The following is a 14056-nucleotide window of genomic DNA, read 5'->3' on the forward strand; positions in this document are numbered from 1 at the left end:
TCTTTCATTATTCACTGAAGCATGATGTTTTTAAATATATTAAAATTTAAAGACTTTTCTGTTAGTTGGGACTGACTTTCACATTGTTCCTGGCTGTCATTATCCAGTCTGTGCTGCTACAGGGTGGAGTTTCTGTCATCATTAGTGATTCTGCCCAGGGAGGCCCTCTCGACATATGGGAGTGAGTTACAATATGACAGTTATATCACATCACTATATGATTCAATGTATGGGAGCATTCCATTACCTTGCAATGCTGATTCACAGGGCCTAGCCAGCACCAGAAAGTCAGCAGAGGAGGTTGAGCCACTGAGCCCACAGCAAAGAGCCCAGCAGGGCCTGAACAAATCCTGCCTCAGGTTCATCTGACAGGGTAAAGCCCAGGTGCTTCATCTCCAACGCATTCAGAATAATTTGTTGAATATAAAATACAGAAATGATAGGTTGGAATTTGTGGTAAATGTATTATTTTGATTTAGCTGAATATACAGTTAAGAACATAACATTGGTAGGTAACCTTTAATACATTTCTTACATATTATGGGATCAAAAGCCATTGCAAAACCATGTGAAATAAGAGTAAATTCGAAAGGTTATTGACCACAAGGTAGCAGCATTGCCGCATATATAATCTATTAAAAACAAATCAACGCCTCTTTATCTAAAACGGATACTACTGTTTTGTTTTATTACTCAGTCGAATAGTAATGACTGTGCAAGCCTTTTGCAAATAATAGATAATATTGTTCTTTATGAATTTCATCAAAAAAGACAAAGTGAGAAACAATTTCAACTTTATTAATTGAAACCAAGTCTTTAATTAGAAAGGCCTCATTTGGTAACAGTTTTATGGTTAAAAAAAAACCAAAACAAAAAACAACAACGTTACCTACAAAAATAAACATCACAAAGACCATCTTTACTAGAACATCTTGCAAGTCCACTTCATAGCACTGAGCCATTTACACCAACAGTAGCTGACCAATTCTCAAAGCATCTCTGCAATGACACCGGCCTTCCTAACATGGGTGAAGATGACACTCCATTTCCGCTCTAGTCTGCAGCCCAGCTGTTCAAAGGTGTGATCAGACTTCTCTTCCAGACTTAAATGAAACACCCCAAACCAACTTGCCCTGGGGTCTTTATTAAACACACTTCAATATGCATGACCACAATCTGCTGGGCATCATAAAGATATAAACACAAACATAGTAACAAAGCTCTGCTGAGATTTCTATGAGTGAATTATGTTTGGCAAATGGCAAGTATGTAGGTTAGGAACAGTTCATGTGCTGTCAAACACCCATATTAACAACACTGGCCAGTGATGTCCTTCACAGCCAAAAAGAATGTGCATGGATTAATATAATGCATGCATTCATATATGAATTTCATTTAGTAGTACTGACACATACCCATAGCCTTTCATACAGATTGGAAAATTAGAGTAATAAAATATGATGCAGCTGTAACGTTCACAGTCTTGCTCAACTAATGCGCCATGGAAGGCTGCTTGCTCTTGTAAAATCAAGTGTAGGAACAGAACCTCTGCAGAATAAAATGTTTACGTTGAACAATAACAGAAGAGGGAGAAAAAAAAGAAAGAAAAACAAAACAAAAAAACCAACACCACACCACATGTCCAACAGGAGAGAAAAAGAAGAGACATTCCCTGAATTACAATGTAAAGTGCCCAATACGCTTGTCTAATTCTTCTCCAAAACTACACTACTGCCTGTGTGACCATCAGTCTTAACCTATTAATACTGGAGGAACACAGCTGTGATTAAGATCAATTGCTTGTAGATGCAAAATTGCTGTAGCGATTAAGCCTTCAATTCTAAATCATATTCAGCGCAGTGTTTACAAGTATATTTTGCCATGGTGATTTTTTTTCTTGAAAAGCTATGTTGTGTATTGTATAAACCGATTACACCAGGCACATTTAAATTATGCATTTTTACATTATATCTTTGGTTATACAGGAAACAAATAAAACTACAAACAAAGAAAAAGCAGTCAGACCTTTTAACACTAAAAAAAAAAATTTTAAAAAATCCAAAACAACTGGACACAAATGAGCTATAGGACGGCAAATTAAAGACGCTATTACAGCAAGTGACCACAAGATGTCCCCACATCACCACATAAGTATGCGTCAACGCGTCAATGGACATTGCAACACATTTATGCAGTACCCATCAGAAGAAAAAAAACATGCACTAAAACATATTAAAATAAAATATGTATATGTATTTAAAAAAAACAAAACAAAAAAAAAAAAAAAACACTGATACACAAGTATCATTTAACATACTTTAACATGGTGTAAATGTTAACCTTGACAGTAGCATAGCCCGCTGACAGATTGTCTGTTCTTAAGACACATTTCTGTTGAATTCTGCATAAAATAATTACATATTTACTGTATATTTACCAGCATCAGGAGGACAAATATGATAGCCAGCTCTGCCTTGAACTGAACTGGAAACTACATACTCAGTGGTGCTATATGGGATACTGTGTATCATATCGTGAACAAACAGAATTACACCATCAAGCAATCAGAACTCCAACAGCTGAGAATGAAATGTGGGCCCACTAGCAGAGCAGGCTAGCCCAGTTTCCCCACCTAGCCCCTGACCAAAGGGCACAGATAGTTCTCCAGCAAGTAGCGCCCCACACACACACCCGTGTGCGTGTGCGCGTGCCTGCCTTTTCAGAGTTACGCCAAGCTGACATCCTTCTCTGCAACACAGGCCTTGCACATGATGCTCATCTCTGGAGGGTTCCATCATGAGAGGCTGTTTGACATGACGACCATTTGGAGGGGTCAGACAAAAATGGACGACAGGCACCAAGAGACAGGTCACACACTGCGGCCAGCAGAGGTCTGCCAAAACAAACAGGTCCTTGCTGCAACTGGGTTTGTTCCCACACCAGCCTCATATTTCCTCTAAATACAGTTCAACTTCCTCTGAACAGATATGTTAACTTCCTGCATTCTTATCTGCTCCTGTGACAACGTATCCTACTTCCTAGTGCTCTCTCAACTCAGAAGTCTTTTCGGTCTAAACAGTGTTTAGGTGGCTCACTGTTAGGGTCTGATTAACTTCTGAACCAACTTTCCCAAAAACCAACGTTCCCATGCTCCAATGTGGGCCTTTTCCTACACAACCCATCTTCCTTCTTTAACTCTTGTCTTAATCTGGAATTGCATTTTAGCATGTCCTGTATTCCTCCTGAATCTCACATTCTTCCGTCAACTGCCGGACCGTTTGTTCCAATGCACTACTCCTTACACTGATAATGCAACTTCTCTGTGTTCCTGGTCAAATTCTGCTCCCAAAGCCTCAATATCCAACAAGCGTCTGAGGTCCCAACCTGTAGTTCTATTATTAAAACCATGTCAACTCGGATTTGTACAAACAGCTAAAGCGGAGCCCTAGCACGACAACCTGCCGAAGTCGCATGACTGCAGCTGCACATCAAAGGCCAAATGTTGTTTATTCTTTGGTAAAGGAGTCATGTCAGCGAGCAGTAACTCACCCTCTGTGACCAGCAACTCCACCAGTCCTTCAGCTACTGTATTGGATTGTTGCTACGCCTCTTCAAAATAAAATAAGACTTTCAATTAAAAAAAATAGCAAAGATTCACCCACATAAATAAAAAATAATGAACAAAAATATGTACAAACCATAGCATCCACCAATTAAATAAAACAGTCAGAAAGACCAGATTCTCAGACTTGCATCATTCACAAGTTCAAGAGGTAACATTACAGAAAACATACTACAAAAAAAGAGAACCAAATAACAATTTAAAAAATAACACAAACACGGTGAAAAAGAGAAGGTGAGAGAATATGGCACTAAGGGTGCATTGTGGGGAAAGCGTGTAGCGTCCCATGTGCTCTCTGAGCGTCAGTGTTGAGAGTTTCAACAGCCCTTTCTAGAGTTGACCGTGGCATGGTGCCTAGTGAGGCAGGATCCCTGCGGTCAGCCTTCTCTCCCTCTCACTCGCCCTCTCCTCCACGGACGCAGGCCGCCATTAATCAGGGCTGCTGACAACGTGGATCGCCTCCTCCAGCTTCTCCCGGTACATGTTGTAGCGCGTGGTTATCACGCGGACCTGGTCCTGCTCCTCCTTATCCAGGATGCGCAGGAAGTTGTGCAGCTCGGGGATGGAGAAAGCATCCCACTGGAGAGGGAGAAGAGGACAGAGCGGGTCAGCGGGGCCGGCGCTTGTACGGCCGGGTCGCTCGGTGGCGTGAAACGACGGCATCGACTCACCATGACCTCGCCTGTCTGCTGCTCTCTCAGCACGAAGCTCAGCGTGTCCGGGCTGGGCCCTGCCAGCAGACGCAGGAGCAGAGGGTGCTCTCCCTCGGCCAGTTTACAGACACACACTGCAGGACAGACACACACACACACACACACACAGACACACACACACACAGAGACACAGACACTGTTTGAAGAGGTCTTAGAAGATATTCACATGGTAATGCAAATAGTACAGGTTACATAAGTAAAACAAAATACAGTTAAGAAAGCCTGATGGGGAAACTTGTTGGAACAATAACTGTGGGCAGGGCAAGAGATGGGGGGGGGGGGGGGCAACCTGCCAGTTTTTAGGCAACTCCTGACAACACATTCTGCTGCCTTCAAACAAGTCCGTTTAACCATGTTTACAGCTGATTCAGTAAACGTGTCTTGGTAAAGGAACTGAGGCGTGCCAGTGGCCATCCTTAATGCTTACGACCCCGAACCTGGTCAGGAAGCAGCCTTCACCACTCATGACTGCACGGATTAATCAAGCAAACGTTCAACAAAACTTCATATGTAGGCTGCACTACATTTTTTTCAAAGCTCACTCTAGAAGCTGTGGTCCTGTGTAGACATGATGGACCCAGGGGCCAGCGCTGTGTCTCCTGCTACATGGGACCAGCGCGTCGCGATCGTCGTGCCTGCTGCTGCCCTGACGTGAGCTGAACCACGTGGAGCTCTGTTCCACGTGGTTTGGAGATCTCTTTGGAGATTTCGGTGCCTGGTGAGAAGCGGACAGGCAGATCTGTCCCACTACTGTCTCAGCAGGAGACGGCAGTCCGAGACTTTGAGACAGCAGTGTCAGCATATTCTCCTCCGGCCCTGCCCGCCCAACCCGCCTGCCAACTGCAGCTCCCCCTCCGCTCATTTCAGTCTGACTCAGAGCACAATCGCCCCTCATGCACAGACACTACTGCTCATCTGCTCAGACAGGCATTTTCCACTAGACTTCCACGTGCAGTATCGTCCAGCCAGGGGGGGTGCCCTGTCGGAGGGGAGGAGGGAAGAGAGGTCTATTACTGCCTTCCACTGTAATGCGCTACATTCCCCAAGCCAGAACCCTGTGATTGGAAGTTGTGGGGGGCAGGGCATGTAAAATCAGGCCAGGCTCTGTGTGAGTGTGTGAAGATCCCTCTACAGTGACTAGGGTTTGTGGGTAAAGAGGCTGACTGCAGCAGCTGTCAACAGGCTGGCATGGACAACAACTGGGTTTGAATGTGTGTCTATGCCATCATGGGATATTCTTGGCTCAGTTGGTACAAATAGTGTACACTTAGAACAGCAAAACTATCCAGAAGTACAAACAGCAGCAAATCCATTATTCCCCCCCCAGGACTGACCTTGTTATGGCATACCTGATTTACTGGCAACGGTGTACCCTCCAGATCTGTACGCATATTGTCGGATAAGGGATGAGTGGAAGAGCAAAACAACAAAACGAGGTTTTAGGGACCAGATGGACCTTAGACCGGAGGCATCAGGATCTCTCCAAGCCCACTGACCCAAATGTCAGCACTGAGGGCCCGCAGTTGTGTGTCAGGAACCAGGCCTGAAATACAATGCTCTACTCACTACCGTACTGAAACAATCATGCCACTGTAAACACAGGCCTGGATCTTAATGAGCCAAAACAGGAGACCCAACTAAACTACCAGCACTAACACACCCAAGCCACACACGCACCCACCCTCACTTATAACATAACACTTGTGCAAGGGATTTGAAATAAGAAGAGTCCCCACTGTTACTAAGACAAGTGGAAACTTATGATTGCCTCTGGCTTAAAAAACACACAAAGAAAAAAAAACACAAAGAACAAAGAGCGTCTGATCGAGATGTCTAGATCTGGAGACAACGTGAGGGAGTGGATTCAGACGAACTCAGAAAATGAGGAACGCCTGATTACCCGACTGATAGCGTTTCTCCTGCACTTGTCCTGCAGCAGTTTTCTATCATCCACTCGCACCGTGGCCCACAGAAGAATGTTCAGCATGTCGCTCTGTGGCCTATTCATAGCTCAGTCTGACACAGGGCCCGCCACACGGGAGCAGCGCCACCCAACAGTGTGGAAATGGACGAAACCCAGCAGGCCAGACAAAAGCTTGCCCACCGTGCCATGGGGTGCTAAAGCCTGGTGGCACAAGTGCTCTCCGGGAGAGGCTGAAGGATACCAGCACCAGCATGGATGACCACAAAGCTAGAGGGGTTCAGATAGTGTAGGGTGAACGGTAACATTAGTCTCTCCATACACACACGGTAGTAAAATGGCTTCATGAGAGGCATACCCTCACGCAGAAACACAATCTTCAATCCATTTTAATATGGCTTTGAATCCATGTGTGCGCGTGTGTTCAGCAGAGTTCAGGAAACTTGATAGTGTCAGACAGCTAGAACTGAGTTTCATACTGTGCTGAGTAAATATCCTAATAACGTATAATGGACAGCTGGTGGCCTGAGAAGGGGACATTGCCAGGAAGACAGTGGCATGGCAGCAGTAGTTCCCACCAGCGTCATTTTGAGGTGGTCCCACGTAGCAGCGTTGTACAGCTCAACCTTGTGTTTGGTCTCCTCCAAGCTGAGGTGAGTGCGCAACTCTTCCTCCTTCTCCACATCCTGAACCACAGAGACACAGAGAGAGAGAGAGAGAAAGAGAGAGAGAGGTCAGCATGGAGAAAAACATGCATTTTACTATGAGGATGGTGTAGAGGATGTGAGGATATGTTGCTTTGCTTATTAAAGTTACTAAAACAAAACAAGTGGCAAACACCAACCTGATACTTTTTTCCACTTTGGACCGCTAAACTTTGGAAAATCCGTTATGTTCAACCTGTGATTAGCAATACCGATGTACTCTTGGTTTAAACCGTTCGTAATGGACATTATCATGTTCTCATTGCCTTTGGTTGTGTGCAGTAGTAACTGTTTAGTAAATACTTAGTGTAAAAAATGCAAATCGCAGGAGTCAATGTGATGTTTCTTTCTACTGAGGTATAGTCCGTGATAAAAATGACATCATTTTAGCATTTGTGAGTGTGTTCTTGTGTGCCCCCCTCCCCCCCCCCCCCCCTTTGGTTCATGTACATATTTATAGATTGTGTTTGGTCAATAAAAACTATTGTAAACTCAGGGTGGTTTATAAGGCTTGGTAAAATCACTTATTTAAATTGGTGCTTTATTTAGAATACAGGGTGTTAGAAAGTGTTCACTTTAGAGCAGGAATTTTCTATTTGATTAATTTCCACTTCATCTAAGGTGTGTTAATCTTTGAATCTTAAAATGTGAGCATAGTCTCGAGTAGCTTAGTAAATTGAAGTACATCCTTAATCAATGCTGAGTTAAATGTCATTAAATAAAACTATCAGAGAAGTGCTCCTTTACTTTCTGCTTAAAACTCCCACATATAGTGCATAAACATGGGTCCAGTTTGCAAAGGACAATGAGTGCTAAAAGCAACTAGCGAGGAATGATGAAACCCAAATCACTTACACCAAGTCAACACAGGGTATAAATATTGAAGTTTCTCACAAGCCCAAAGCACATTTATAAAATGCCAAGAAGCTCTCATCTCCAGGCCAGGCTCTCCCTTACTTTTGGGCAGCTGCCTCCCCTGGATGCTAGAGATTTCCACTTCTGTCTCAGGTCCACCTACACAGATGTCCTCGTGTTCATAAGCTTCACTGCTCCAGAACAGACAGGAAGGGCAAGTGGGTGATATCCAGGCCTGAGGGCTCCCTCTGCTGGAGCATCTCACTGATGACCCAACTTACCATGGCCAGGGGGTCACACGCAGGTCATCAACCACCTCTCCGCTGGGCCCTGGTTCTTAAAGCAGCAGCATGTCATCCCAGAAGCCCAGGAGTTCAGGGATGGGTCAATATAAGTGAAGCTCATTTGCACATTGAGGAAAAGAACACTAAGGCACACAAGATTTTTCCCTTGTAGGCATGTTTAGATCTTATTAAGGAAGGACATGCCAGGTGTCATGAGGTCAAGGCTCTGGGTTGAACCACTGGGCTGAGTTCTGAACCACAATGTGAAGGTGTTGTGGGACTGAGCCCTCTGAGGTTCAGAAAATAGGCGGTTTTTGTTTTGTTTTTTTATGATGAGGTAGTGATCTGAGTATGGGAAGACAGGAGAAATCTTTGATGTAGATGCTTTGTAGACAAGCAGTAGCATATAAAGGGAAAACTTGCAGAAGTGTATTATTTATTATTTTTTAAGAGTCTAACATGGGTATGTATTGCAGGGAGGCTTGGCTGGGCTGGTCAGTGAACCAGCCATATCACTCTGGGTATGTACTGGAGCCCAGGTCTATCACCCCCTACCTGCGAATACCAGGCCTCTCACTTTGAAAACACATGGCTGTAACTTCACTATTGCTGAGGCTGCATTAAAAAACTGGACCAGGTACCCTACACAGGCAAGCTACATCACCTCAGCCCAGCAGAACAAAGCCCTGGACAGGTGGGGAGGGTTCCTAAAGCTTGGTAACGGGAGGGACTTTACATCACAATGCATTCATGTTTATCTGTACAGACCTTGGCTGGCTGATAATTGGTACTCCCTCTTACCTGTATTTCTGCCCTGTGGGGACCTTAGTTGTCATAGTTGTGGGGCTGGCAGTAAGTTTGCTTTCAGGTAATGAATGACTTTACATTTACCACAACTGAAAAATACATCTAAGTAAAAAGATCATGTTCATGCTTTTCCCCTTGTATTCTACCTACACAGGGGGTAGACCTCTAAAACTGCAACCAGGGCTGACAGTAGTGAAGGAGGATTTAACCTGCTACAAACTTTACAAAACTCTAAAGCAGAAGGTGGGTGTGAAGTTTATATTTTATCTTTGTCTCTGTTTAAATTTTTCCATGTTATTTTATCCTTACTTCCAGGCCACAAGAAACGCAGATAAACTTGACCTGGTTGGGAAGTATGAGAAGAAATCTGGTAACACCAACCTTGCATTTTGTGATGTTGAGTTAGACATCACAAAATATCAGTCCCGTAAAACCCTTACATAGGACACTTGTTTTGTTTTTACAGTGAAGACATCTTATATTTGTACAATAAACCATCACTTTTTCCACCTTTCAGCATTTTACCTGATAGAGTACCTTAAAATACACATGAAACCAGGAAAGATATCGTCTTAAAAACACATTTCTGTAATTGCTGCGTTCCACCATCATAAATATAGGGCAGTTATTTACAAGAAATGTTAGTTTTCACTTGGGTAGAATGACACTTTTACAATGACATGCAATGTACATAAATGAGGCCACCCTAAACAAATTATATGAATAATTTCTATGTTGTGACCCTTGTTTTACCAAGGATTATATCTAGCCTAGTCCTGAGCACCCTGATATATACTGTATGTGAAAAGAATATAAAACACAACATGATAATTATTCAGAACTGTGACACTGGCACATCAAGGTTTTTATGAGATAAAAGAAAAATACACCATCATTTACGCCAATAGCCTTTTGATCTTCAAACGCTTCTGATGTCTAAATAAAGTTTGTGTTTTTGTCCTATTTTTTGTATGAGAAGCTGAGGCACTAGTGTTCGGGGTCATAATATCGTTTTTTTCATCGCTCTATTTTTCCTAAGAAACTCGAGGCCCAGAAATGGACCTCGAGTTCCTTAATTACAAACTCCCATCGATCAACAAACTTTCGGACCTTCACAGGGTCGGTGACATCTCTGTTCTTCATAAAAGCTGTTTTTAAGCGTTCCCTGAAGTATACAGTGCCTTTTGGGTAATCTCTTCCAAGATAGAGAAGCTTTTAGATCAAAACAAATAACAAATAAATAAAACACAGAAGTATAAATTAGTTGATGCTAGGATATATTCAAATTACCTTATTCTTGTACAATCTCATAACTTCTCCCCTCAGTGGGTTGGTCTTTTTTTTTCAAAACCAAGAGAAAGATAATTAACAATTAGTGTTCATGATGCATTTCCTACATTCCTATACTCTAACGAACGTTGGTTTTAAAAACCATTAGTTAACTAGCGTTAGCTATCTAGCTATGTTGTTCTTACTGCTTATACTTGATGCTTAGTGTTTTCACCAGATACCTAGCTAGCTTAGCCTATGCGAAATACTCTGGGCGTTAGTACCTGCTATATGATGTGAATAACTAATATATTGTGGAGTACTGCGATTAAAAGCAATAGTAAATTCACTTGTGTCTCTGAAATATTTATGTATGTGCCACGAAACTTATCATGAGGTTGTAAATACTCAACTCAGTTTCAGCACAAACGGTTAGTTTGTTAGCTAGTTAGCTAGCTAGTGTTTTCCTTTCTGAGAATCACGTGGACAATATCTGTCTGAACAGATAGATTGTAGATTGAAATGTGTTACTCTTAAAATAAAATAAAAAAATTCTGCAAGTTATATCCTTGCACGTACTCCTTTCTCTAGCTCAATGCTTAAGGTACTTGACTTGTAATCGGAAGGTTGCTGGTTCAATCCCACCACTGCCAAGTTGCCACTTTTGGGCCCCTGAGCAAGACCCTTAACACTCAACTGCCCAAGTTGTACTCAAGTCATAATTGTAAGTCGCTCTGGATAAAAGCGTCAGATAAAACAACGTGTGAGAGAAGGGAAAATCACGTGACATAATTGGTATTGACTGCACGGCCTATAAAGCAAATCATATTTAGAGACGGTCGCAGAATCCTTAAGGTGTAGTTACGTAACAGCGCGAGTCTATGGCGCAATAATGTGCGTCTTTGATAAGTTTTCTTTCGGAGAGATTCCGTCATCATTTGGCACTCGGTGTTTACAACGGAATACAGCGCTACAGTGTTTAGCTAGCTTTTATATTACTATCCCAACGATCAACAGTGATCTTATTCGAATATTTTATTCAAATATACACAAACAGGTAAGTTTTGATTACATTTAATAACTTCAAATATCTATGCTGAAGTCCTAGACTTAAGGGTCCCTTGCTTCTGTGCTACAATTATCTAATGTTCTCACATTCTTTATTCTTTTAGATACCAACATGAAAGGTGGTTCATTTGGTAAGAACTGCTCCTTCCTGGCCCCACAGAATGCCGTGGAAGGCCATTATCGCTTTCCTAACATTGTTGGAGGTCTACAAAAAAAGGAGAAAACCCAGCATATGGCAACAACGACGCCGGCAACCAAATTCCCCAAGATTCAAAAGACCTCTAACAAGCTGCCCAAGTTGTACTCAAGTCATAATTGTAAGTCGCTCTGGATAAAAGCGTCAGATAAAACAACGTGTGAGAGAAGGGAAAATCACGTGACATAATTGGTATCGACTGCACGGCCTATAAAGCAAATCATATTTAGAGACGGTCGCAGAATCCCCAAGGTGTAGTTACGTAACAGCGCGAGTCTATGGCGCACTAATGTGCGTCTTTGATAAGTTTTCTTTCGGAGAGATTCCATCATCATTTTGTACTCGGTGTTTACAACGGAATACAGCGCTACAGTGTTTAGCTAGCTTTTATATTACTATCCCAACGATCAACAGTGATCTTATTCGAATATTTTATTCAAATATACACAAACAGCTATGTTTTGATTACATTTAATAACTTCAAATATCTATGCTGAAGTCCTAGACTTAAGGGTCCCTTGCTTCTGTGCTACAATTATCTAATGTTCTCATATTCTTTATTCTTTTAGATACCAACATGAAAGGTGGTTCATTTGGTAAGAACTGCTCCTTCCTGGCCCCACAGAATGCCGTGGAAGGTCATTGTCGCTTTCCTAAGATTGTTGGAGGTCTACAAAAAAAGGAGAAAACCCAGCATATGGCAACAACGACGCCAGCAACCAAATTCCCCAAGATCCAAAAGACCTCTAACAAGCTGTCAGTGATTATACTGAACGATATGTTTTTGGCAAACCAGGGCATGGCTGAGAGTTCGGTGAAGGACCCAGATGTTAAGCCTTATGTCAGATATGGAGAAACCTCTTCAAGGAAACAATCAAGTCACTTTCTGCCAGTGATAAGACGTCACCATGAAGAGATAGCTGCACACAGTGGCCGACCTGCAGCCCAGAGATCACGTGGGGTCCCCAACACTTCACTTCAGCCACATGTGATTGCCATACCCTGTGATGACCAGTTCAGCAACAGACTAAAGCATCCCAGAACTGGCAAAAGCCATCGCAATTACTTTTAACAGGCCAGGCGGAGTAGGCCATGAATAAGATTCAACTAAAGACATCCCACTAGAGTAAATGACACTTATTTTATGGCCTGAAGATGGACTGATTTCAGCAGATGGACTGATTAACTACTGATTATCAAAAATAGTCAGGAATGCCCCAGCTTGGCACAGAAGTGACAATTACTTCTAAATTTTCTTTTGTCTTGCTTTCAATGACAATATTAAACTTTGTAAAGCATATAAGTGCATTTGGTTTCTTTCACTAACCATGTACACAGTTTTAAAAATAAGGGAAAATAAAACCCAATACATAACTAAGCGAAAATAATAAAGGTACTAGAATAAATTTAGGAGGAGATCAAATAATGTTGCTTTAACCACTTGCAATGGAATTAATATTTGACTTAATGGTTCCAGCCAATTACATTAGCAAGGAGGCCATACTCAAAGACACAATCATGGTGCACAGGCTTGTTCACGATCTGACACAGATTGTGCAGGTTTCTCAGTTTTAGAAGCCAGGATGAAGTCTGAAGGAAGTTGAGGTGGGGGAGCATTACTTTGAAGCCTGCTATCTGGTTCATGATAAGCCTGTAAAGTTGTTCCTAGATGTATTAGGGGCATGTACTAGATTAGAACCATCACAACGCTACTCTGAAGGAACTAATCCGCTCACCGACCTGGCCACAGAGAAGAACATTAGTACAGTGCCATAGTCCAGGGAAAATAAATGTGTGGGGGTTTTTTTTAATGATTGTTGATGAGAGCATGAATAACTCATTTCAGATGATATGCAATTAAATCATTTGTGCCTGGCTGTATATTGTTATTGAGAAGCATGAATAGGTATTCGGGAGAGTATACATCAAGGAGGAATTTCAAAAAGCAAGATTTCTAATTAGCCAGATTGGCCACATCCCCCCCAAATCGGGTACCTGGAAAAGTATTTTGACTTTTAACTTCATTTTTCTATCGAATGTGCGCAGTCAGGTAGAAATTCAATGAACGCAATATTACAACAGAACACTGTTCATTTTCATTAGATGGAAAAATGTTGACACCCATGCCGTTTCAGGGGGCTAACATTTTGAGTGAAGCATTGCAATTGGGGGGGTGTCTGTTTATTTTTCAAAGTAAAAGTTCTCGATTGGACCGTTGCTCAGTAGATGGTGTCCCTTCCCACAGACATACAAACCCTGTCACATGTCTGAATATTAATGCAAAATAATTAAATGCCACCAGAATCAAAACTCAATGCATTTACAGCATTTACATTGCTGGTACTTGGAAAGTATACCACTTACAGATTCATTAAATTCTCTATTTAAACATCTGTTCATTTTAAGCATTTGTGAACCTGAAACATTTACAAGAAACCCAGGCAATTATTTGCTGTTCAAAACCATGAGATCTGAATGGAATACCAGCCACTGGGTTGAGTAAAGAGAGGGTTGATGGTCAACTTATGCCACAGCCCAGAGAACAATTAGAGCTCTCAAGCTGGTGAAGAGCTATTATACCTGCTTGGGGCATTTCTGACTCTCAGTAATACAGAGA

General features: G+C 42.2%; 1 protein-coding gene and 1 long non-coding RNA gene across 2 annotated transcripts; one reads left to right on the plus strand and one right to left on the minus strand.

The window, feature by feature from the left end:
* Positions 1-777: 777 nt before the first annotated feature.
* Positions 778-5180, minus strand: LOC118241695 (ras association domain-containing protein 3-like). Its single transcript, XM_081723860.1, has 3 exons — positions 4878-5180; positions 4294-4409; positions 778-4201 (listed from the first exon to the last, which is right to left on the minus strand). Coding segments are annotated over exons 1-3 (267 nt in total). The 5' UTR covers positions 4879-5180; the 3' UTR covers positions 778-4051.
* A 1114-nt stretch (positions 5181-6294) lies between these two features.
* Positions 6295-12700, plus strand: LOC113580984 (uncharacterized). The gene is made up of 6 exons (XR_004776342.2): positions 6295-6909; positions 8576-8793; positions 8866-8967; positions 9061-9149; positions 11348-11560; positions 12009-12700. It is a non-coding gene; the product is annotated as an uncharacterized LOC113580984 (long non-coding RNA).
* The last annotated feature ends 1356 nt before the right edge of the window (positions 12701-14056 follow it).

Source organism: Electrophorus electricus, chromosome 11 (assembly GCF_041902795.1).
Source record: "Electrophorus electricus isolate QZ-2024a chromosome 11, ASM4190279v1, whole genome shotgun sequence".
Taxonomy (NCBI): Eukaryota; Metazoa; Chordata; class Actinopteri; order Gymnotiformes; family Gymnotidae; genus Electrophorus; species Electrophorus electricus.